The sequence below is a fragment of the Anabas testudineus genome, chromosome 21, assembly GCF_900324465.2.
Source record: "Anabas testudineus chromosome 21, fAnaTes1.2, whole genome shotgun sequence".
NCBI lineage: Eukaryota > Metazoa > Chordata > Actinopteri > Anabantiformes > Anabantidae > Anabas > Anabas testudineus.
The window spans coordinates 6,737,365-6,764,852 of NC_046629.1; the positions used below are offsets into that span (position 1 = coordinate 6,737,365).

General features: G+C 40.4%; 1 protein-coding gene across 1 annotated transcript in view; it reads right to left on the reverse strand.

The window, feature by feature from the left end:
* Positions 1-2,181: 2,181 nt before the first annotated feature.
* Positions 2,182-27,488, reverse strand: part of slc49a4 (solute carrier family 49 member 4) — a 39,376-nt gene continuing 14,069 nt past the window's right edge. The window contains exons 5-9 of the mRNA XM_026375564.1: positions 24,727-24,835; positions 19,748-19,815; positions 14,096-14,223; positions 10,366-10,548; positions 2,182-3,942 (exon numbers count right to left, since the gene is read on the reverse strand). Of these exons, the coding sequence (XP_026231349.1) occupies positions 3,827-3,942; positions 10,366-10,548; positions 14,096-14,223; positions 19,748-19,815; positions 24,727-24,835 (604 nt within the window). The 3' untranslated portion in view covers positions 2,182-3,826. The remainder of the gene's footprint in view (positions 3,943-10,365; positions 10,549-14,095; positions 14,224-19,747; positions 19,816-24,726; positions 24,836-27,488) is intronic.

A 27,488-nucleotide genomic window follows, 5' to 3' on the forward strand; every position in this document is an offset into this window, starting at 1 on the left:
TAAAGCCTAAAATAATGCCACAACAATGGCTGTTTGTCACTGCAGCTATTCCACATTCATCATAAAGTTTCATTGAAAAACAATAGTTTTTATCTAATCAACTAAGTGTTTGACGATTTGAAGCAACTCGACAACCTTTTCAATTTCCAATACTGCAAATAAACACACACAATAACATGTGAGTTTGTTCTGTTGGTATGTTTCCGTTCTTCATTTATGTGCAGAAACAGACTTTAGCTGTGTTGTTTAATGAATTATATTTTTTAAGAGAGGAGGGAAAAAATCTGTCAATAAACTGAACAGGCCTAAACAAAGCACGTCTCTTTTCAGGTGTGGATTTGTGATGAATGCACGTGACAGCGCCTATAAAACCAAACAGATCACTGTAAGTCAACAGTGGATTAATTTCACATCCCCGCAGGCCTGGTTTGTAAATGCCACGCAATAATTTGAGGCACACCCAACGTTAAACCCTCCAGTCTGATACAGAGCAGGGACAAATGTATTTCTTGCAGTTATTTTTCATGACATTTGTGATTTTGATTCCAGACAGACGTCTTGACTCGGGTCAGGAGTTGGTGCCAGCTTGAATGGCACCAGTTCAAAGATCAGCAACGGAATAATTTTACAAAGGAGGTAAAATTAATCTCAGCATCTTTTCATTCACAGGCACAGCCACTGGTAATAATTACAAACAGACTGACGTTTCAACAGTCTGTTGCATGCAGACTCGCCCCAGAGACATTCATTCTCGCCAGCAACGGAGCATGAGCTCATCCCCAGCTGGGCCACCAGGAGGAGGGGACGTTACGTGCAGGCACTTAATGGAGGGTTAAAAACAGTGAGGTCGTGCAAACACATGTTCATTCACATTTTAATCCAAACAAACGGAGAAGTAGGGAAGAATAAGTGCTTTCCTTCAATGCACACAAGGTGTCCCTGTCAAGATCTACCACTCAATCTGGACGACGCGTGAGAATATCACAGTGCTGCCAAAATAAAAAAGCAAATGGGTCTGGGCCCCCACCAGAGCACGATGTAATGTGCTTCTTAAAGGCACAGCCAGTGGTCCAAGCCGACGCAAAACAAACAAACCCACAACTCAAGTGTGGAACTGTCCATCAATCATTCATAAACAGACTGAAGGTCTTCAATGACGGATCAACCCTGAATGAGTTCATGTGGTTAAATGAGGTTTTACATCAGTGATGCAAAACAGGAGTGAAGCTGATTGAAATGTCTTATAATCAGTTATGTAAACAAACATTTTAAAAACTGTATGTGGGGATATAAAGTATGTAAGGGTACAACGTCAAACAAACGCAGCTTTAAAGAGGAAACGGACGTCTCGCCAGACGGACTGCAGCTGAAAACTAGCCAGCTGGCTACAACTGGCACATTTAGGGAAATGTTGATTTATGAGTGATGTCTATATAAATTAATTTAATTAAATTCCCCTATTTTAAACATCAAGATCAGTTTACTTGTCGGGGAAAGAGCCACTGAGCCTGCTATGATGTCATCAGCAGCTCTGGAAGAGCTTCAACATCCCTGAGAAAATAAATAAGAAAGACGCTTAAGCTGGAGAGTGAAAGTTATAATGTCGAACAGGAAACCGGCGTGGAGTCTGAAAGATGTGACCACTACCCACATACAGCTGAACAAAAAGATGCAACCGACTGCATCTTGGTAACTGCAGGGTCAAATGTTTCTGGTACTTCACCCATAGCAGGAAATGAAAGTCAGGGTCTCAGCTTCTGCTGCCTTGATTTTGACCATTCATTTTAAAATCTGGGTCTCACAGCGCCTTCAGTGAAGAGCTACAATAAATCAAATATTCACTTGGTATCACATAACATATCAGACCCATTAACTTGCTCTCAACTGCCTGCTGAGCAAGTTATATTTGATGATTTAACATAATGACAGAGGAGGGAAAAAAAACTGTCATTCTGTGAGGAATCAATTTTAAGTGAAGCACAGATAACATCTTCACAGACTGACGGCAAATAAAGACACTGCAAACACACAAAAGATGGAGACTACAAGGAGTTCAGCTAGAATAGCAGAAGCAGAGCAGCTAACTACATGTGTGACGCTCTGTGAAATGATGAACTAACTGTGGTGTTTGAGAGATGCATATCCAGACTTGAACCTTCAACAACATGACAACAGCAGCACTGGTATTCTTAAAACGATCATTTTAATAAGGTGCTGAAAATATTCTACGGTCACACTTGTTCTTTTTCCATTCCACAGGACAAGAATATTAATAAGAGTGTGAGCTGCAGAATAGAAGAACATGACCTTTAACAATATATAAAGACAAAATAGTCACAGTGTGGAGGAGAGAGAGGCTGAAAGCACTGCACCGGGCAATTAAGGCAACACGTCAAAAGGTAAAAGACAAAACTTTCTGTACAAGGAGAGAAAAAAAGCACCTGGAAACATATTACAGAGACCCCCTGGAATCGCAGAGGAGACCACATTAAAATGCTTTTTATCACTACTGTGCAAGACAAGGAGACAAAACCATCATGGAGAAGTTAGAGAAAAAGTGTGTCTATAAGTGACAGCCGTTTTTTTTATTTTTTATATTTGCCTTTGTGGTTATGCTCCCCCAGACTTAAAGCTGGCTTTTGTCACAGCTCCAGTCTCGTCAGTCAAGGAATCAAAGAAAATGGCAACTTCCTATTTTGTCAGTAAACTCTCAGTTGGAGAAGAGACACCTGCTGGTGCTTTGGAGCAGCAGCTTGGCAACTGCGACACATCATTCTCGTGTCTGTATAATAAAATATGAGCTCAATAAGCCTCAGCTGTGGTAGTCGTCACCAAACATCCTGTTTCGGAGAAACTGGGAGTGAACTGTGTTAGTGTTGATATTCCAATAAATACTAGTCAGGCTGCTGAGGAAAACAAATGATTAAAAAACAACATTATACAGTTAGATTAAGAAGCAAATCCCCCAGATATCGATACAATTAACCAGAAAAAAGCTCAAATGTGACTGTGCAGCAGTTCAGATAACTGTTTCTTCCACATTGAGAGTTCATTGATGAGAGAAAAAGTGCAAGTTTATCCTCAGTCTCAAGACAGGATCCAGTCTGGTGATACAGTTTGCATAATTTAAATATTCATCGTGAAAGGGCGATAAAACAGAATAGAAGGACCAGCTTCTCAGTGACAGGCAGAATCACAGGTCACTTAACAGTGTCGGGCCGGTGAAGTCTCCCGAGTGAGTAACAGCTCGCAGTTTAGAGTAGCAGTAAAACATCAGGTCGCTGGCGTTTCTATCACAGCCACGTCTGCTGATTGGCTGATGAATCTGTCCCATTTCACCTTAGCAGATGGCGCTGATCTTAAGTCCAGTATACTTTAGAGATGTTCAGGGAAGGTTGATTGAGCAGCAACACAGAGGGGGTCACTGAGAACAATTCTGAATGTAGCATCATCTGTAAACAACTAAAAAAAAAAAAACAACAACAAAAAAACCAAAAACGTTTCCATACAAACATAGACAGACATTTAAAAACAGGTTATGATGTGGTCGACAGTCATATGGCATTGAGTAAATCACACACTGAGAGTAAACACTGATGTAGAATCGCTTTGTGATTCTTCTCTGCAGCCACACAACAGCGAACCAACACCACCGTTCCCGACACACATCAAATAAACTGTACATAAACATCCTAAAATTTTACACTTCACACTTATGTGTGGTCTTCCACGTTCCCTTCATCTCCACTTCCTCCTCTTCTTTGTGCAAGAATACATTTTCAGTCCTTTGTTATTAAGTTGTGCTGTTTTTTTGTCCTCAGCGCCGTCACACGGAGACGAAGACATCCAGGTAGAGACGGTCGTAAGACTCCCTGAAGAACAGGATGAGAACGAGGCTGAAGAGACAGGAGCCGGTGAGACACCAGTTGAGCCACGACAGCTCTGGATAAGAAACAGAAGGATGTTTGGAGTTAGATTTTATGCTTCGGTTTGTGATGACTACACAGAGGAGGCAGGGCAGATTTGGTCTCCTGTGCAAAGTCACTTCAACAGCTCCCAAAACTTTTAATGAACTTATTCTTTTAACATAGCAGGTTATTTTTTATTAAACATTTTTATTTTGTGTTCATTCCTGTTTCAACATGACAACGACAAACATAAAAGCAATGAAGTCATTGTGGACACAGGCCACAACATATGATGATCTCGTCCTCTTTGATACTGAAATATGAGTCATCTACATGTCAATGAACCTACTGAGAGTTTGAAGTCACACTGAACTATTTCATATGGGACTAATAGCAAATTAATAAGAATTCATGACATTCAATGATATCGGCAGTGTTTCCCATTATCGGTGACCTACACCTGAACCTAAACATGGTGCAGAATGAGGTGTTCTATTTTCTCAGCTCTGTTCAAGCTCCATTAACCACTGAAGAGGTGCTCTGTCTGTCTGCAGTGATGCTGAATCTGGAGGGCAGATGGAAAGCTGCACTGAACTATTGGCATCTTAACTCATCAGCACAAAGACTAATAACCTCTTCATGTTCAGCATTTGTGATGCCTACTCAGACTTTCTCCCTGCACAAACACATACTCGCACCTGACACAGACATCAAGTCCGGGCAAAACCTAAATCAATAAGCGCCTTCATTCAAATGTATGAAACAGCGCTCGGTGTGAAGTTGGTCTCCATCACAAGTTGGTGTTTGTATTTGAAGTGCTTTTCCTGACAGACATTTTAAAGAGAATCTACGCCGCTTACTGAGGGGCAACTTCTTAGCCAGGACAGAGGATGTGGTGGCGGCAGGCAGCTGTTCGTGTCCTGATAACAAACCAGACTAAATATAGAGAAACCCGGTTGTAACATGCAGCCGAGCTCTGGGGCCCTGCCAGCACAATGTGGCTCCACTCACGCCAACTCCACTTCGATATCAGTCAACCAGCTTTCCATAATGTTGTCAATCACCGGACCTAAAGAAAGCACCTGATCAATGCATGAAGAAACCGGGGCTTGGACTGAACAACGCAGCCTCTTTGTGATAAATTCAGAGTTTTGGCTGTAAGGCACAAACCTTTCTGTGCTCGAGACTTCACCTCTTCCAGGCGGAGAAAGGATGTGGACTAAAAGGAGCGAAAATTAAAGGGCGTGATAAACCGAAGCAAAAGAGAGGTGAGAGATTGGGCGAGGGTGTTTGCAAAGTGTCGAGACTCCTGAAGCAGCCTCATTAATCAGGAGAGAGTGAGTCGGACTAGGGGAGACCTGGTGTGGAGGCGGGTTAATGGAGTTGTGTTTATCTGACCTGCTGTCCTCTCTGTCTAACTCCGTCTTGTTTTCTCAAATGTATGCCCAGCAAAGACTCGTCTATTTAAAGTTGGCCTTCAAAGAATGCTAAGGTGGAGCTGGGTTATTCAGTTGAGTGACGTGGCAAAAAGTGGACAAGCTACTCAATCAATCCCATCTGATGAGGATGTACAGTGTACAGAATTAAAGATCCGATAAGCACACAGGAGAAGGTTTAGAGATTAGAGCAGAGGCAGAGCTCTTCTGATTCTGGAAGATTCTCACCACTTTACTTTATAGTTATATAGATTACTATTTAAAGAACAGGTGTGTCTGATTTAGGTTTGTATTAAACCTTCCTAAAACAAACTGTGCAGCCACAGACTCTTGCTCTTAACCCTAAAGCTGAGAACTAAAGGTGACTGGACTAAAGGGCTTTGAAACACTTAAGGAACTTCTACAAAGAGAAATCATTCACTTACTTTTGATACTTCACTTTCTGTCGTGTCCTTTCGTTTCTAACTGCTCTAATTAATTTGTAGAGGTGGTTTTTATGCTGATTGTTAAAGCACTTTGTGGAATTATTTAAGTGGTCAATAATTAAGCTACAGAAGAGGAAGGGGTGATGATGTGGAATATTTTTAGGCATTAGGGCCTACACATTACTTATTATTTTCTACTGACTTTTTCTACATCTTACATAAACCAACCTGCAGCAACCAACTTGAGATCCACTATTTGAGACTACTTAACAGTTTTGCACATTTCACAAGAAGAAGTATAAAGCTGGGTGCCTTGTAAGTTGTATGGAAACGTTATTGGAGTGGTTGAAGCGGTGAGCGATCATAAGCGGGGTGTTGAGGAGGAGGATCGTCAAGCGATTTCGACATGCTGTTATAAGTTTGAAATGAACCATAAATATTGGATGCCAGCCACAAAAGGCAACTGGATTGATCACTGGTGTCCTGAACTTTAGCGGGGTCTTAGTGACAATATGATCGCATTCAGAGGACATCAGTGTGAACATCGGGCAGTTCATCATATTAACAGCCTATTACTGTAGTTGCCACCGTCAGCAGAATGGTGCTGTAGATGAAGACTGAGACGTGGACCGACAAGCATCTTATAGCCCTAATCAGTCTTAATTGAGGTCAATGCGGTGTTGTAATTAACGTGGCTCAGTTGTCCTTTGTGCTCAGAGCCTCTGTTTGAGAACATTGGGGTCACACATGAAGACACACAAACAAGCCTTGAGTAAAGATCAAGATCATCTATCACACAGTGACCAGTTCATCATTACAGTGCATAGGTAAATATATACTGACAGGTTGACGAGTTTGCCAGTAGTGGAGACATGATGATAATGAAGGCTGTGTGTACTTTCTAAGCATATAAAATGAGCTAATGTGTGGCTCTTTGTCAGTTTTTTCTCACTCATCATTCAAAACTTTCTCAAAATAAAAAAAACAGCAATTGAAAAAGGCTCATCCTCTCAGGAGTGACTGTGCACTACAAAGAACAGTTGTCTGTTTTTTTTTCCCCTTTGTCTTAAAAACACCTCCATAGTCTTTACAGAGGGTTGAAAAAGTCTGCAAAGGCATTTTCACTGTGAATGCAAACTTTAGCAAAAAGGCAAAAAAGTTCTTGGGATTAAAGAACTGTGACAATTATTTCTCTGTGCTGAATAAAACTCAACGCCACCCATCTCCTCCCTGCTCATCTTCCTCCTCCACAAAACCTTTGAGGCTCTTTTTGCGTCACAATACTCCTCGACTGCTCTGTATTCCACATGAAGCTCAGCGCTAAATGACACAAACACACAGTAGATGAAATCGAAAAAGAACGACAAGTGCAGATATATAGCCTGGAGGCTTCAGTCATGTTTCTCAGTCACATGGAGACTTTGAGGATTTTAAAAAACACAACAACAGAGTCAAAAGGCCAAAAGTTAGGGCTCACTGAACCAAGACTGGCCCCTCATGGATATTAAAATGAACTAAGAGGTAAATTTATAAACGGCTCCCTGGTTGCAGGAAAAAGAAGTCGTAATTCAGAATGCATAACGAGGCAGTGGGCAGCCAACAGGGGAAAAAAGGGACGGTAAACTAGAAATAGATGGAAATCTTTAAAGATAGAAGTTGCCAATTTTCAATATCAGGAGGTGAAAGAGTTTTGAAGAGACTCATGCGAAATGTATCATTTTCAAAGTCTGCTTATGATTTGCCACATCCATTACGGGGCTACAGAGAGGAAATTAGAGTAATGAGACAGCCCACTAGAATACTTCCAAAGGGAATTTGCATAATAAATTAATCTCTGACGGAGTGATCTCGTCAGGAGAACAGAATGCGACGGATTTCCAAACAGGGCAGGAAACATGCACTTTTTAAAATCCCTGACTAAGGTGATTAGACAATTTCAGCAGTTTTAACATCCACGTCGAGATTCAGAGTACACATCTGGATATCTTGAAAACCCAGGAACGCATGGGGAAAACATGAAATTCCATGCAGAAAGTTCCCATTAGCTGACTGGAAATCCAGACATTTTTACGTTGCACCACTCCCAACTTAAATACTAACGTTTTAAAATGAAAATAAAAAAATTTAACTCTCTGTACGCCAGTGCATATGCTGGACAAATTACAATTTCACTCCAGAGAATCAGCAACAAGGCACATCTCCCTCCTTTGCCTAACAGAATGTCTTCTACTACACTAACTTTCAAGCCAAATTGCTGTGTACAGAATTACTGACATCTGCTGGGAGTACTACTGATCTTTGAACACTGTATCTCATGGATCCCGGTGAGACTGGCATAGCACATGATCAGTAGGTGACTACGAAGCAAAGCAGAGACACATACTCGTCGCAAATTCACTAACTGAGAAGATGTTTCCTTTGGATATTAATGTATGCACGAATAACCCTATATACATTATAAGAATTCTAAGGTCATTTTAAGGTCATTCCACAGCAATGTGCAAATACAACATGGTGGATGGTCACAGAACATAATCACTGCTAAAAAATATATTCAAGCTAATTTCAACTATTTGTGACCACATTTTTAAGATCTTCAATAGGAACGAATGAGACTGAAACGGAGTTCCACAGACAGGGCGTCAACTATCCTAGGATCTATTCTGAAGTCTGAGAGCAGACTTCAACAATTTTGTACCAACAGACAGTTAGTATAAGGATGCAAGTATGTGGCAATCTACTACTCAGGTCTGCAGCTGTGTGAACTTTCTGACAAGGGAACTTTGATGCAATGTACTCTTTCTGACGACTTCAGGGTGGGAAGCGAGGAAAAAAGCAATGAAAACCTCCAACATCTCAGTTTGATCATCTCCCAGGCTGTCACAGGGAACTTGTCAGGATCCATGTCAGCATATCAGATGCCCTTCGGCTCATCCGCACACACATGCTGGCATCTGTACACCCACACAGCCACACATATCCATAAAGGAGCTGCAACAAAGTGCACAGATATACACATTGGGAAGGATGCATACACACACACACACACACACACACACACACCAAGCTTTCTATCATTCAACACTGCAGAGATTGTTGAGCAGAGGATACATCATGTATTCTTTATGAGTTTCACTGTTGTGACTGTCTGTGTGTGTGTGTGTTGGCCGGCAGCTGCTCTGTCTATCTAAAGTGCTTCAATCCACACCTGATATACTGATGTCTAATCTATGTTTTATCACCATACTGACATTTTACCGGCTCTGAGAATTCAAAATACATTACTTGTCATCGAGATTACAACTTTCACACAGGCTGATTTCTGTTTGAGTTATCCTTTACTACCTTTCTTTAGACAACTAAACTAAAATTACAAATTACAGACATATAAACAATGAAATTAACAGTAACAAAATACAATGTTATGAATTTGTTGATTTACATAACATGTATGCCCATAAAGCTAGGGGTCAAGCTATTCATCAATTAGTCATAGCTTTAGCTACAGCCTTGAAATCATCCCACGTTGACTTCTGTGTCATGTAAATGTTTAAGATCCGCAGCGTTTGACAACACAAGCTGCATTCATGTCCTGGCTGTCGTACTTCTATTGTACACCCCACGGCTGTTTAGGTCAAACAAGAGTCAAATCCACCTGTACTGGCAAGAGAACCCAGAAGGCAGGATCAAGATACAGTTGTCAGGCAGCAGCTGTCAGTAGCCTCGTAGCAATCAGGAGGACTTGGCAGAAGAGAAGGAGGAAGCGCATGAATATTTATGAGGGTCTGAAAATATATTTCTTATTTACTAAAACAAACAGGGTAGAATGAGTGTGGATCAGAGATGGATCAGTCTTTCCAGCTGATTGGAACTGTGATTCATCCAAACTTGCAGTGAAGGATAATGAAACTGTTGGCAGGTGGGCAAAGATCAGAGTGTCGCCGGCTTCACGGAACGCAACAGTGTCCAATGCAACAAGACGGCAAAAATATACTTACAAAACACACACACACACACACACACACACACACACACACACACACACACACACACACACACACACACACACACACACACACACACACACACACTTACATGGATGACTAAGCGCAGTTTACTTATGAATTTGCTTTCTCCTGGAAGCCACAGAGGCAGAAATGAAGATGAAGCAGATGACATGCTGTCCTCACTGCTGCAGGCTTAAATTATTATATCAAAATATACCAGGCAACCACATTCAAAAGATCCGACTCCGACACCAAATTACAATAGGAAGTTTTCTGTCTTTGTGCCGAACGTGTCAATTGCACTGGACCCTAATTTTCCCACTGTCCTCCTTTTATTGGCAGCATCTGCAGGGCTGGAAATTGATTTTTGAAAAGAATGGAGCCTTTGGCTTTTAGTGAGTGAGAGAAACCTATGGGGGGAACAGAAAGCTTCTGAATGGAGCAGATTTAGATTTTTTGGAAGTATAGAAAAAATATTTAAGTGTTGTTATCCTAACCAGATGACACAAATCTGGCAGTGGGTGCATAAAAGGAATGAATGAATTTATGAAATAATGCATTTTTTATTACAAATCTACTTGTCTCTTACCTTTACAGTAAAAGGTGAGAAAAAAGAGGAGCAATCCAGTGAACAGGTTCCCCAGAAAAGTGACCACTCCGCAAGTGATGCCTTCAGGAACTGGATAGACTGTCTCGATGAAGAGCTCGAAGAATATTGGCACACTGCTGTTGATAAAAATGCCCACCAGGATGCAGGAGGTATACAGGATGGCTGTAAAAGGGCCAAAGACAGAGCAGAACAACAATATATTACAGTTTGACTGAGGACATTGATGTAATTGAGCATCAAATGCCATTTAAGCAACTATTTAAAAAGATGACGTAATGGTCATTTTAATGAAAGAGTGCCAGTGATTTATGCCACCTTCTGAAGCTTCCTATTGTACCATTTCTTCTCAGCAGCACTGAGATTTATTACAAACCCTCCTGAAACAGCATTTCATTTAGAATGCCAGCCCTTAAGGTGGCAATTTATTTGAAACAGGATGGATGCAACCAAAAAACAAGTGCTGGTTGCAAAAAAGTGTTTCAGAGACATTTTGTATTATATTTGCAAAATATTTGTAAAACATATATTGTGCATTACAAAATCACACTGAAAACATTTGCAAAAAGCATTCAGATCCCTACTTTAGTACAATGTAGAAGCCCCTTTGGCATCAATTACAGGTTTCAGTGTTCTTAGACAAGTCTCTACAAACACCATTGTCTGTTTTTTGGGGTCTTCGTTAGACCACTTATAGACAGTCTGAGACTTGTCCCAAAGCATTGTCTTGCCTGTATGTATTGGATCATTGTCACCACAGCCTCAGGTTTTCTGACCAGTTGCCTGGTCTCTGCTTTTAAGAAAGGTCATGCTTCACTCTAGGGATGATATTAGCCAGGTGATGAGTTGTGCACGGTGTTTGCAAGACACAATGCCTGGATTCTGCCCAAAGAGTAAAATGTTTTGTCTCATCAGACCAGGGAATCATTTTCTTCATGCTCTCTTCCGTCTAGCCACTCTACCGTAATGTCTGAGTGATGGAGTGCTGCTCAGATGGTCCCAAAGTGTAGATTGTGAAACCTTATATACACAGGTGTGTGCTTATACCCAATCAATCAGTTAGATTTGCTGGAGGTGGATTCCAATCAAGTTCTAGACACATCTCAAGGATAAAGGGGATAATTAATATCTGGCCTGGGTATTAATTAGCCATATGAATGTTGTCATGTCACAATGTGCTGACTGGCTCTGTCAATTTCCCACAATTAACCTTTGTAGAAGGGATCTTTCACAAAGGCTTATTGCTACAGTATACAGCATTTCATTACCAGCTGTTTGTGTGTGTTGTGCAGAGCAATCAGAAAGCGTTCAGTATGTTTGGCTATCACAGGGTATAATCTCAGCTGCAGTCTTTTGGCCCAGACCTAAAGTAAAATGTGTGAATGCGTACTAGAGTGGATGTGCAGAGAGATTAAGCCATCACCTCTGGAGCATCACGGTACCCTCCATCTCCCTTATCACAGCAGATTGGTCCAAATGAGGTCCCCATTAGCGTGCACGTCCCTTTAATCACATTGCCTCTCAGGACCATTGCACGTCCGCCTGCTTGCTTGCCTGCCTGTAATGGCGAACCCAGGCGCCACTCATGCAGCCATCACATACAGGCTTCTCCCCTCCTTGTCTTTATTCAACCCTAACGAAGCACTGAAATCAAACACTTAGGAGAGCTCCAACAACTGCTCTTTCCCCCTCTTGTTATTTAGCTGGAGTTAAGTGGTGTTCCTTGAAGGAAGAAGACATGGGATGGCCATAGCAGAGGAACACAGGATGTACTGTACCTCATTAATGTTGAGAGAAGATAATGTTTTTTTTACCCCCTAGTAATTATGTTAGGGGACGATTTAGCTGAAGACTACATTTTTATTCATTTGCAGCCAAAACCATCAATCATCCCATCATGACCACTGCAGATTCCTGAAGCTCAAGGTGACTTCAGCAATTTGCTTGTTTCATTCAATCCAGAGGACTAAACCAAGTCTGACCTAAAGGAATTTTCTGATAGCTAATTAACCAAAGTGCCTGTTTATCTGCCAGGAAGGAATCAGAATAATCAGTCAACTCAAGTTAGATAATGCAGAGTTAAGAACAGTTAAAGGAAATTCTTACAATGTTTCCCCATTCCCCATCTATGGACTTATGTGTCATGCCTCGTGCCACTCTACTGTCAAGGCATTGGGAAGTTGGAAAGTTTACATCATGCAAACCCTTGCTGCTATGCAGGCAGCGCAAGTATGATTTGGCTTAACTTTATTACCAGTGTGACAAAAAAAGGATACTAGTAGAAGTAAGTTATACTTTATGGGAATGAATCCTTGATACTGATTTAAGGGCCAACTGCAGCCAGAAAACTAAGTCTGTGCACCCAACCTTAACCCCATCTCATATTTGTACCAACACGTTTGCATTAACTTCTATCAGTCTACTGTTTTTAGTGGAATTAACTGACGGACGAGGCTTTTGAGTGAGACAACAAACTTAAGTGCAAATGACTTTTTTCTAAGACTGGTCAGTTGTTCAAAAACTGCAGATTACTTTTATATCTGTGTATCTGCTAATGATCAGCCACACTGTGATTTTGAGGGCTTTTGATACATTTTGCTGCAGTATCACAACACCCTCTTGTATGATATGCCAGGTGGATGAGCAGGGTTGCAGCAGAGTGCCTGCAGACTGCCAGTGTCTAGGATAAGAGGACATGAGACAGAAAGAGAGCAGTGCCAGAGCGTGGAGAATTATGATGGATGATGATGGCTAAAATCAATGGCTTTGAACAACATGCCGGGGTACTCATTGGTTTGGCTTTGGAAAAGTCCACCAATGTCCCTAATGGGTTTATCACTGATGTCTACTAATGGATTGGTTCTGCTGAATATGTACCAAAGTGCAGTCTCTAAGTATAGTTTTATTGATTCGGCTATGTACTTCAACACTTGAAATGAAACACTGACTACACGGTTTACTATTTAGGTGGCGTTTGAAGGGGTTTACATCCATACTGGTAAACATGCAGAGGCAGCCAAAGACATTTGGGTCAAACTGTAAAATGGTTCTTGAGTATCTGAGTTAGACATATGATCTAGATTTAGCTGACCATATGTTTTATTTGTTGGGGACTAGACCTGGGGTGTAAAATAAGCAAGAGGTGTAGTGGAATCTGAGAATTAAAAAACACATTTGAACACATTTATTAGACCTAAATCGAAAAAAGTCTTTTTGTGCCACTGAATATGGGGAATTTGTTTTATTGTGATTTATTTGGTGCCTTGTTAAATTATGGGGACTGTGTGGCTATCAATCACCATTATTGCTCACCTGATATAAAACATATATAATATATAAAAGCTGTAAGTCAAACTTTATAATTACTGCTTCATCTCAAATCCAGTGAATTGGAGTTGGATTTGGCTTTCCAAAATTATGGTTCGGACATCCTGATTAACTTTTTTTGTTTCTGATTTTCTTACTGAGTCTACTCCAGCTAATCAGGATGTTTGAAGACAAACAGGACAGTGGCCCTTGAGGAACAGGGTTGGTCAACCCTGTAAAAGTATAATAGTGCAGCAGATGCAGAACAGAAAAATCTATCGATTGAAAATTACTTGACAAGTTATATTATTATTATCATAATTATTTTGACAATAATTAGGGAGGTCACGTACTATCAGGCAGCTTTGACACAATGCCACTTGACATGATGCTGTTATGGACCCACCTGCAGTGGAGGGAAGGTGAGTGACTCTGCTCAGACAGGTGAGTGCGAACCAGGTTGAGGACAATGAGGCTCCTGCCAGCATCAGCACCAGGATCAGCTTCAGCATACCCCGGATAGAGTCTGCAAACCTGGGGGTGGGTAGGAGGAAGGAGGATTAAGAAGGAACATCAATGAATAAAAACAACAGTGATGCAAAGAACAATGTACTCATCATGCCTACCCTAAAAACACAGGTCCAAAGCAAACAGAAACAAGAAAGATTATTTCACAAACACAATTTCACAATGTCTGCATCTTCTGTGACTTGTGTCATAATCTATTAATGGAGACACATTTCAGAGAAAGGCTAGATCACTTACTCCTTCCACTTTTTGAATGTGTTAGATGTACTTGTCATTACACCAGCAGACCAAGTGTTCCAAGTGTTGATTCAATTTGTCCCACCAGCTAAGCAAGCAGACTTGAAATGCACATATCGTGGAAGACAAGCCATCGGGTCTTTTTCAAACTCTTTTGTTCAATGTGGTTTCTCTTTGTAGACCCTTTTTTCAAACTATTATAGTTCATTAACTCCTCTCTGCTCCTCTGGGTGTGCATTTCTATGTTTGTGAAAGACGAAGCTACTGAAGCCTGTAGCAAAGACCGACACTAATTACTTTTGTTTTGTTGCTCACAGATACAATGCTTGAGAAAAGACAGCTGACAATGAACTTAATGCAAGAATAAAAATAAGTGTGGAAATGGCTGATTAGTTCAGCTAGGTTGTGAAGTTCTGTCAGTTCTGCTGATAGCCAAGGGATGAGGGAAATCATCCCTCGTACCGATAATGAGAACATCTCTATTCAGACAGTCCCAGGGTGGCACTTTTAGATGACATTAATGTCTCCTGGGTTTGCATGAGCTGTCATTCACAAGCTCAACACATTACCTCCATGTTCAAAGGACATCCACTACATTCTGTATTCCTACCTTTGGACCTCAAATCACTGTGAGACTTAGAGCATTTCTATTTTCATGAATGAGCTGGTTGCAGTCTACTCAGACAGCCAACTTCCTGCCACTACACAGAGATATCTGGGTTCTCTGCCCACAGTTATACCCCTGAAATTACCCATCTGCCACTGACTGGCTCACATCCACAACCCTTCAACTATCCCTAGTGCCAGAGAGGGAAGATGTCCTTAGCCTGCACCCAGCCAACCACTCATCTCTTTGCAGAGAGGATCACAAACCCCCTGTATCCCCTGTATCAATTCCAATCGATCCTCTAGAAACACTATAAGCAGCTTATTTCCCATAGTCCACCTCTGATGGTCCCTGAGTCCAGTTGATAAAGAGCTTGGTCACCGATTGGCAAGATAAGGTGGGTGTGACACAGTAGGAATTAAACTAATACAACAGAGCAGAAACTAGGATTTAAAGACCAGTAGCCTAATGCTGGCTGACGGTAATATACATATTCAGTCATGGTAAGTACTATTTTAACGAGTACTGTCAACATTCTCCTGAAGGCTAAACCCAGCAGTCAATGCTACAAACATGTAATGCATGAACATTAAAGCCTGATGTGAGGTGAGGTACAAGGCAGACTGTAGACTTGGATAAGTGATTTCAGGTAGGCAGGTGCCTTTGAGTTAAGTGGAGAAACGGTGGCTGATCAAAAATGAGACATGCTGCTGCATTTTGGATCATTGGAGGGGTTTGATGGTGCACTTACCCATCTAACCCCGTCAGTAAGACACTGCAGTAATAGAGACGAGATATGACCATATTGTGTTACATATTCAGAAAGGTAGGGTCTGATCTATCTAATGTTGAAAATGGCAAATCTGCATGCCCTTGAGATAGAGGAGATGTGGGTGGTAAAGCTTAGTTGCTTATCAATGATCACCACCTGGTTTCTGGCAGACTATGTGGATGCTGATGTTGTATTGTACTGAGGGTCTGGCTGGGATGACGAGAACTTGGAGAGGTTGAGTTGAAGATGCTTCTAACTCATCCAAGCAGAGATGTCAGAGAGATATGCAGAGATGCGTAATGGTACAGTGGAGTCTTCCAGTGGAAAGGACAGGAAGAGCTGTGTCTCGTCAGCATAGCAATGATAGGAAAAGCCATGCAACTGCACCACAAGTGCTTATTATAAACAAAGTAGGGTAGTCAGTATGTATTAAAATGCTTTTTGGTTGGATTTATTGAAAAAAAAAAAAAATACAGAAAATATTGACCAAAAAAACACTTGCTGCTGATGTGCACGTCTCTAGTAATGTCATTCAGAGCTCTGTTACACTATTCAGTGAGTAAAGAGGGTCATGTCGTCTCATGAGGTAATGTCGGAATTAAAAGCCTATCTTTTACACTCCTCTAACAGGATTTATTGGCCATAAAGATATCATCATTTAAGTCGTGTAGAATCAGATTCCATTTTCTGGTCTCCCGGTGTCTCCAGGGTATGACAAAATATCACCGTCAGTCTGATATTATCATTTAGGCTTGTCTACATTTTTAGTGAGGGACATGCAGTAAATAACCGAATATATTTTAATAGTATAATATGATGACCAGCATGCAATCACAGATTGTGCCTGTTTGTAGACAAAACAAATTAGACAGTTGCTGACACTCATTTGCTTGCTTGCTTTATCTCATTATCCTGGAGCATTGTCTATTTCAGACCTTTGTGATGTGAAGTCTAATAACCTGGTTCTGGCTTCTGCCACCTCTTCTCCCTGACCTCCACTCCTCCTCTTTTCCCAAGGGTTGTAATGGGATGATAAAGAGGTACTGTGTTATTTTTTCAACACTCCTCAACCTGTGGGAAAAAAAAAGTGTGCAGCATGCTGCTGTCATCCAATCAGCTTCTGTCCGGGCCACACAATTAAACAGCTGCCAGAGTGTTTGTCAAATGTTTGCATGATGGTTGCTGTACCTTGGAGCATCCACCACCACTAATTGAACCTGTTGTAATAAGCTCCCTGCCATTTAACTTTCCACCAGCAAGACACAAGCAGTGAAATGGTTTGCAAGCAGCCAGCGCTTTTGGCAAAGGGCAAGTGCTGATGCTCCAAGAAATTTTGCTTTGCAGGAATATAAACCACTTAAAATATGAAACTGCAACACCTGCAGCACAAAATGCATTTAAAGGGGGCCATTTCCTGCCCCCTGTGGCAAACTGTGCTGAGCACTGGCATGGTACTGTGCTAGCTAGAGGGAGAGGCCAGCTAGGGGCATATAATAAGTCACATCTCGACATGAACATCTTAAGGGCTGCTAGCGGGTGAGACATGGGACAGAGATTGCTCTGTGCTCAGTTCATTACCACGAAAACCTTCCTGGGAATGTATCTAATGATGTCATGTTGCAACAAGCTGTGAAGAAAGAGAAGAAAAAAACAGAGAGAAGTATCGTTTAGTTAGAAGGGAGTAGAAAGAAGGAAAATTAAAAAGATACTGTTTAATTTCTTCTGTTTCTGCTATTTTAAAACATTTCTCTAATCAAAGAGCTCCAGCTGGATTAGATCCAGGGGCTAATCTCCCCGCGAATGTCACAATCAAAGAGGAGATGTGAGGAAAAAAAGCCCGGTAACTAATGATACTTAATGAGAACGTCTGCTTCCTGCTGTGTATGACCCAGCAGCAGCAGCTACTATGTTCACAGTTCAGTCATGTTTATCCTGAGCATAAACTTATTAGACAGATATCGATGTAAAGACATGGATGGTTGAATTGTAACAAAAATGCTGGCTTTCAAATTCTGGCACAATAATTATCTGTGTGAAGTTGTGTAATTAGTTTTGGAAAACAAACTGTATTAAACATATCCAACCTGATCCAACTAAATCTAAAACTCTCATTATGGTTTTGACACAGATGATTTCCATAAAGAGAGCTTCTCCAAAAAAAGATCCACCAGTCAATAAATAACAAAATCTGCCCTTGATGCCAAGATTTATGGTTGACCAAATACAGTCAGCATCTAGGTGGAAAAGTTCAGTTCTTTGCAATCAACTAATTTTAACACACATAGTAACAGAACTCTCATCAACCAGTATGACTATTTTGTTAGATGAATGTGTATTCATAAAATAGTGTTATGATCATCTCATTACACCAATGCATACATTTGTTTGCTTGATAAAACTCAACAGAAAATATTTTAAAATGTCATCCTGTTAAAAACAAAGTCTAAACTGAGAGTAAATGGAAATTTAAAAAAAAAAAAACAGTAAAAAATATAATGGAAAATGGTTACCAATTTCTGGTAACTGAACCCAATACTAAGATATGATAAGAGACAAATTCAAACTCGATCTCTGTCTTTTCCCGATCTGTGTCTCACACAGTTGCACATAAAGCAAATGGCATGAGGGCAATTGTTTAAGCTGAATTTCATTTAACTATCAACTGTTGCACCAAGGAGAGACCAATCAATCCCCCTTCGTAATCAACACCAATAAACACCAGCTCTGTTTACATACACTTTCATCTCATGCTGCAAACAGCTTCATTGATTAACAGTGGGAGTTATGGACTCATTTCCCTGATTACAACTTAAAGAAAACAGTGGGCCTGCCTTAAAGTGCTGATTGGGCCTCGGCCTGCAGTAAACATATCTGTCAGAGTGGGAATGAATCCCCTGCTTTTGCAAACACCACACTTTGTCTTTGCAGTGTAGCTCCCTATCCATCAATGGAGGTGAAGTGGCAGTTGCATTAGCATCTATTCCCCACACTCTATCACTTTGTCACTGGATTCAGATCATATATTAAAACAGAGTAGATTAAATCAAGGGAGCAAGAAAGAGAGAACAGTTTTTACCCCAAGTCAACCCCTCCACTGTTCTTTACATAAGATGAATTACTCCTGCAACAGGTGTTTTTAACAGTGTGTAAAACTTCTACTTGTATTAAATTAGCAGATGTGTTGGCCCTTAACACTTTGGAAGGTTCTGCACCCAAGGTCAGGAAACATTCCTCTTTAAGATAATTGCAACAACATATAGCTCTTTTAACAAATAACACTTGTTACATCAAGTAAATTTTCAGTATTATGTAGCTGAAGCAGTAAAGTAAAAGTCTTCTGAAGCAGATGGGAGGTGTAACCTTCTGTCATACTGTGGTCACAGTGTGTTAATTGTTATTCTGGCCATATCAGAACAACACTGCATTGAAAGTAGCATGTGGAATATATCACTTTCAGCTGCAAAGAAGATCTGAAATTGTAACAGGTTACAGTAAATGCTTATTTTCTAATTTGATGCCTCACTGGGTTCATTACATTTTCACCGTGCTTGGTGGCATTTGCCTGATAATCAGGCTGAATTGCCATTTAGTTTTGACTTCAGAGATCAGAGATGTGGAGGACAATTCAGAGTTCTGCAACTAAGTGAGGATGGCACTATGTCTGTACGTTACATGTTCTCTTTTAAAGCAAGTTTACACCATATTCAATTGTTTAAAAAAAAAAACTCGACATAGATGAGAAGATTGTGCACAGATGTTTGTTTATGGAGATAATTAGTGACTGGTCTATACTGTATATACACAGGTCTTAGCAGTTTAGACTTGCTTGTTCAATGTTGCCAAACATCTCGATTGCCACCTTACAACCAAATTCACTGATAAGAAGACAGACAGCCACACACAGCATAGCTTACCTGGCCATTGCTACTCCAAATACACATCCACCGACAGTTGACCAGAAACCAATCCAGCCTGCATCCACCTGTAAAGTAGAGTAGAGGTTATTCATTGTCCAACATGCAATTCATGACGCAAGAGGAAAGAGAGGAAGCACTAAGTGTACGAAGTGTGCTGAGGTCTGTCAATCACTGTGTCTCATAGATTCCCCAGCAGTGAGTGTGTGTTTGCATGTAAGATAGTTGTTCTTTCTTCACACGGATGAAGGGTGACATATATACTTGGCATTAAATTCAGGAGAAATGGACGTTAAGGCCAAGGGACTGCAGCAGAATCAATACAAGGTAAAGAGTAGTCCAAGCGCACACATATCCACACTCGCACACAAAAAACCAATCAGTGTGTGGCACCCAGGCACAAACATCTCAGAGTGCCAATGAAGGTGTTTGGTTCCCATCAATCTCCCAGAGGCAATAACTCACATTCAACCAAATCCAACCAGATGGAAGATGAGACAGCAAGGGAGCAGTATCTAAAGTAGGATCTGATGCTCTTTGCTTAATCATACTCTGCGACGACCTGTCAGCAAAGTGTATAATGAAGAAAAGTGGACTATCAAAGTTATTAAGTGTAAAATGAATGCCACAATGTCCTTATATTTGATCTAAATTACATCTAAATGTAATGTAGATCTACATCTGATCTAAATGTTTTGTATGGGCCAGTCAGTTCATTTAAAACGTATCCATCTCTTGTTTGCATGGCCTTAAGCAGCATGGTAAAACAACAAGGATCAAAATAATTGATTCACACACATTTTAACACTCGCAACCACATCGCACCTCCACCTAACTGCTGTTTATTATCTCTACAGGCTGTGCAGCACCAACCCAAGGGTTTTCGAGACATGTAATGTCACATTTTTTGCACCAATTTAGGGAGCTAAACACAAATTGCTTGCCAGGCCATTTTAATTCTGAGTTGCAAATTACTGTGTTTCATGTTTGGGTGAAGAGTTAATTAACTGCAGTATTCTTACTGGATTGGAACCCTAAAAAAAGACAGATTTAAGGCTTAATAATGCTTGCTATATGGTGATTGTGTCAATAAGCTGGAGGCGACTGGTGTTAGAGTAGAGGGTGCTTGTTTTACTGAATTTTATATGCCATTTAAAACAAATCATCAAAGACCATATCCTTAGCTTTAGTTCTACACGGTAGTCCTTCTCTAAGTCACTTCACGTAATCCCAGAAAATCCACAAAACACTCCTAATAGCCAAAAAGTGTTCTATGTAAAGCTATTGCATGCATTTTGATAAAATTAAACCATCCTCCAGAACTTCACAAGTGCTTTTGGAAAGGAATTTAAAAAAAAAAAAGCTTTAATCCAGCTAAGAGAAGCACTTCGGCTCAGCTTCAGAGTTCTATGCATTCTCTCAAATAGCTCGTATCCATCAAGGGAACAATTACATTTGACTGATGAGCACAATACCATACCTGTTTCCTGAGTCATACTCATTATGGTGATGCTAAGCTCCGTGCTCAATCCTTCTGTCAGCAGGTCTAGAGCATTTCCCCCTGTAGAGCTAACACAGCAGGTATTTAAGCCCCAGGAGTTCAGTGCTTTGAAAGAATGGTTACTGTTCTGGTCTCACACTAATTCCTACTTCCTACTGTACCCAATGCAATCACAGGAAAAAGTATGGTACATACATGTGGCTGCAGGTGCAACGACTGACAAGATTTGATAATAATGCAGTCTCAGGCTGAAACAGGCAAATCTGTCCAACTCTGTTATTATTTCTTTTTTGTGCCAGGTGGCATCAGTCGGGCTCAAATGAATGTGGAAATGTTTTGTGAAGCAGTACTTCTAATGGCTGCTACGTGTTTACAGGAAAACACTCTAAATGCATATGTGAGCTTCTTCACTTGGCAGCTACCGACCTACAAACTCTGACCAAAGGAGCAAATCCAAGCTTGTAGGTACTGTTTCTCATCTGAACAAGTTCGTATTAAGTGTGCTGATGCCCAGAAATACAACTAAACAACAGGCAAAAAGCAGAGATATAATGCTAAACTCATTCCTGCACTCCAGTCCTCTGCTATATCTCTGCACTGAACTCCTCTGCTGCTGCAAAACATGCAAAAACAATAGCTATGCGTGTTAGACACACTACTTACACACCTTTCCAACATAAAAGCCTGAGCCTAGTTCTGCTGGAGGTTTCTGTTAAAGGAAGTTTTTCCTTTCCACTGACGCCCAGTGCTTGCTCAAGCGGGGTTGTTGGGTTCTCTCTATCAATTTATAAGGTTCTGACCTAATTATGTGGCCTTGAGATGATTATTTTGTGAATTGGCGCTGTGTAAATAAACTTGAATTGAATTGAATTGGACAAGTGTCCCCCAAATGTGCTTGAATATCGATCCTATTTCATCCTTTCTTCACCTAGAGCCCATTCCTGAAGTTTAAAATCACACAAACATATCAGTCCAAAACAAAACAGGGTAGTTTGGCATGTAGCTAATATACTTGATACACAAAACCCTAGTCTGTTTCAGTCTGATCACCTCCTGTTACGTCATTTGCAAGCCAGCTGATCCCTGAGTGTCTCTGCCTCTGAGCCTTTCATTTGCAGAATCGATCCTTATTGAAGCTGTTTCCAGGTCATATTGAGTAGACTTCTCTCCACTGGTCACAGTATGACAGCTGCCTTGGTGCTTGAAACCTTTTGATATCTGTAGGGTTCTTTAACACCTGCATGTAACCACACATCTGCACCAAACACAAATTATAGGAAATTAATAAAAAGTATGAAATTACTCTCTTGGCATCAATGATTTGTGTCTGAGGCTCTTAGTCAGACTAAGGCGAGAGAAAGCTGTGAAAGGAGCAAGGAAAACAGAGCATGAAAATGTTTGCTCCAATTCAAATTCATAGGAGTTCAGAAATAGAAAAAGGAAACAGTTCTACATGCATCACATCTTGTGGTTGTATGAAAAGCTGATTTCACTCCCTGAACAGCATGTGTCTGCACTGTTTTTGGATCTGAAAGCAAACAGAAAAACGTCAGGAATGAGTTTAAGCTACGATTAAACAAAAAGAGGGTGCAGTATTTGCTTTTCCTCCCTTCAACCTAACTTTAAGAACAAACACCTTTACGCCTGAAGAATAATAAAAAAATATTAAAAAATCTTCTGAGCATTAGTACTCCTCCACCTCACCATGTTTAGATGCACCACTGTGTCTTTTCATTTATTTTTCGAGCTGGATGTTTTGCACTCAAGGGATATCCTGTAACAGATCACCTCAGAGCAGCACACTTTTATTCTTAACATTTTTTATCTTCTTAACTAGCATGGATAAAAGAAATGTAGGAGAGAGAGAAATATCTTTTGAGAACAATCTTCAATCTCCTGACAGAGGTATGAAGATAGAGGTGTGACGAGAAGTGTCTCATTCCCCGCTCTCCTCTGTGTGATCTCCTCTCAAACAGCACCTGTCTGATGATAACCTTGAAAAGATCCTCCTTTTGTCTTTCGACATGCTGTTGCGTCAAGACCTGGATACTGGATACTGAGCTTTTTCTCCAACCTGCACCACGCAACCACTCCTATTCAACTTGTCTTCCTGTATTGTCTGTAAGACTGAAAATGGAGAGCAGGTATGCAAATTCTGAATTGCAATAGATTGGGCCCTTCACAAAAGATGGACAGAAACAAAGGGGCCAAAATGGTTTAACAAACAGGAATGATCATTTTCCTCTTTTATTTTAATTTCCTAGTAATGATCTGCTTTCATGTTTATGAACTTTCAAGTAAATTCACATGAGGGGAAGAGTAGTTTTATAATTACCTGCAGAAAAGTTCAGCTCTCTCGAGGACTTCTACATTTTAATTCACTTCCAATTTTAGTACAGCACCTTATACTGAGTTCAAATGTTGGGAGGCAAAGTAGCAGGTTGTCATTGGGCTCTTGCGACTTGGTAGTTCTGGAGGTGTGTTATCTTGAACACATAATTTACATTATATGCTATGACTGGGCAGGTGTGTTTTAATGTATATGTATACGCTGTACTCACTATAGCTCATGTCATAGAGAAATGGGCAGACAGAGACCACGATGCCTGTGGATTTTCCTCCACTGTGTCAAAACATATCTCGCTGATGAAAACTAGTGACAACAACTTTTGTCTCCTACGTCTTTCTTTGGGGAAGAAAACTCATTGCTGCTGTTTGTTGCTGGAATCAAGATGATCCCGGTTGGTTCTTGGTTGGCTGTCACAGCATATCTGCATGAAGTTCACCTTTCTTCAACTTGTGCATCACATTGTTGGGGCCCTTTTGTCTCTTTCCCACACAGTGGGGTGTACTGAGCAACTATGCCAGGATTCCACTGACAATGTCAGTTGTTGCTGGCCCAGTGATTTGTGTCTGTATGTGTGAACGCAGCATCCCGGTTGATTATTCGTCACATTCAAATGCAGCGAACACTATCGGAGCATTGATGTTAAAGAGCATCAACCATACAGGCCCCACTCTGAAAGCATGACGAGTTTCTATAATGTGTTTCAAGATGCAACCATGAGATAAGACTCAAGAGAAACCTTACCACCTATTCATCCCATTGTTCATTTGAGTGGGCTACATTTGTGAAAAGCTTTGCAAATTGCTGGCACAGTGGAGGTTTTCAAAATGGGAAAATCAAACCTGGCAAATGGACTACTCATGCAGCTTCATTTTTATGCAGAAATACAAGATGAGCCTCTATTCATACTTGGATGAAACTTATCCATCTAAAGGGTAACAATGATGAAAAATAGAGTTTATTGGAAGGAGTATGTGCTGACCTAGTCTCCACATTTGCAAGAGGTAGAGAAAATAGCAGTGCTAAGGACTGCATGTGTTTTGTTCAGATCTTGTTTGGAATGATTCCAACACAAACATCTTTTGGCTAAATGTGGACTGTAAAAATGTTCACTGTGTGTTCGTTGCCTACCTGGCTAACTTTTGCAGGTGTGAGGACCATGTCAAGGACTCCTGTCCAGCCGGCAATCACTCCTGTGGGGACCGCATAGGCCATTGCTATCATCAGGAAACGCATGTTGCTAAAGGAGACAAACATAAGAGATTCAAGACAAGGAGTCAGGAAAAGAAAGTGTGCCAATAATTTTGTGCATGTCTGTAAATGTTGCTCCCCATATAAACCGAACACTGCTTAAAAAAGGTGTTAAAACTATTTAAGATGACGTTTCATGCGCAAATCAAAAATCCAATCTGGAAAATAATTGAACAAGTCATCCACATTGTCTTGTTTACATTCATCAGTTCAAGCTGCAGCATTTTTATATGTACATAACAAAAAAGTCTGATGTACTGATATTTAGTGATGTGTCTCTGATGATTCATTCTGCAGTTTTGCAGTTATTTAATTAAGAGGACTGGAGGAGTTATAAAACAAATTCACAACTAGAATACAACAACAAAATGTTTATTGTGTAAATGGTCTCCTCTGAGTACAACCTACATGCCTACAGCACTGGCTTGAAATAAAATGGTGAAAGCAGAATAATGGAATGCATCATTCCCTCTGCTATCAGTTGCAGGTCTTTTCATTAGTCTCCACTATATTGTCACTTTACTTGCACAAACATGCCTCTAGTGCAGAGCATAATGACACAGAGATAAAAAGCTGCCTGATCACAGTTGGCATAGCTGCCAGAACAAAGGTAAGATGTATCACAGAGGGCAACATACAGTTCATCTACAAGTGAAGCTTGCATTCCTAGGCTATGAATGTATTTTATTATTCATAAGAGCTTTTTTGTGCTGATTTTAAAGTGATTCCCTCACTGGATTAGTAACCTGATCATCTATTTTTCTCTGATAAAGAAATGGAATATGTTTTACAACAACTACTAATACTGACTCAGCCAAAATTTGGGCATTGGCATGTGATTATTGTTTATTTGTTGATAGTTATTGAGTATAGATTATACATTTAATCTAAATCTGATCTTTAAATGCTAACTTCCAGTTTGACAGCAGTCCTTAATGTTAGTTAATGATATTTAATACCATTTCATACTGTTCACAGTCAATTTTAATGATTAGACATTTAGTCCATTAAGCATAACACATTCTTGGACTCCAAGGTGATATTTAAACTGCTTGTTTTGTCTGGACAACAAACCAAACAGTGATATTATAAAGTTTAAGGCAGCAAGTCATCAAATTTGAGAGCCTAAAACAGAATCTTTGCTATTTTTGCTTGATAAATGACTTTGTAGTATTTAAATATATTATTAAAACAGTTGCCAACTACCTCCCTGGCAATGTACCAATTAATCAACTGGTTTAACTTTTCAGCACCAGTTAAATGTCTTGTCAAAAGATGGCTGCTTCTCAAGTTATCAACTGAATTCAAACTGTAGGATGGAGATAAAAACATGTACCACCTCCCAGATTGATAAATGACTTTATGCTACAAATACCATGCTGCAGGGTCTGACACAAGCCGACTGCTAATATATCATCAGTTCAGTGAACTGTGTAAAACAGTGAAGAAAAAAAGGCACCTCAATCTGGTTATGTACATGTCCCCAGTATACACAGAGAGCACACCTCTTTAGGGTATATGGCTCCTCTCCAATCACATGCAACCCAATTACAATCAGTTGGAAGACCCATGCTAATCACTTTCACCCAATGAGGTGGCAAGCTGATTTAAATCAGCGCCATCTCCTCAACCCCAACATTGTGATTAGAATCACTGGGCATCTAACAAATGAGTCAGTGCTGGCAGAACAGGCAGCAGATATATAGATTGTTTTGTTTTCATGCTCTCGTCTTTTTTGTTTATGGGCACTGTTTAACTCTGGCATTTATTCTTCACCAGCTTTGTTCATTATGATTCAGTCAGCAGTCTGAACAGTATTGTGCAGGGACATCTGGAGAACACTTTGGGACTCCTGCATCCTTGCTATGGCTTCAAATGCTCCACACCCAGGCACGGATCAAGTTCACACACACATAAACCCCATTTCAAGAAAGGTTTGGACTTTTTCTAAAATGCAATAAAAATTAAAATCTATGATTTGTCAATTTGTCTGAACCTATATTTATCTGACAAAGATTTTCAGCCTGATCAACTTCATTGTATTTTGTAAATGTAAGCACATATAGAATTTGATACCTGCAACTTATTAACAAACGGTTCATTATTAACAGGTGACAGTATCATAAAATAAAAGGTATAAAAGGAGCATTCACAAATGGATCAAGCAAAGATGTGTCACAGCTCATCAGAGTATCAGAGAGTATCAGAGATCAGTTCCATCAACTACAACACATAAAATTGTCAAAAGATTCAGGAACTGCAGGTAACCTTGGTGTGTGAAGACCAAATCAGAAACCACTGATGAATGAATACGAACTTTGAGCCCTCAGGCAGTAGTGCATGAGAAAGCGTCATGTTATTGCTCAGGAGTATTTTAGAAAATCGTTGTCACTGAACACAGTACACTGTAGCATCCAGAAATGCAACCTAAAAATAACCTAAAACTCAAGGAGGAAGCCATACATCATGATTTATCAAGCCTGAAAGCAAAGTGACTGAGTTTATTTAATACGTTTGAAAGGCAGGTGCAATCTGCTTGTGCACAGATGACTGCAGCTGACGTGCTGTTGGAGATATGGAAGAACGTATCGATAATATGTGTTTACCACTTGATGGAAGATGTCATGGAGAATGGGCAGTTG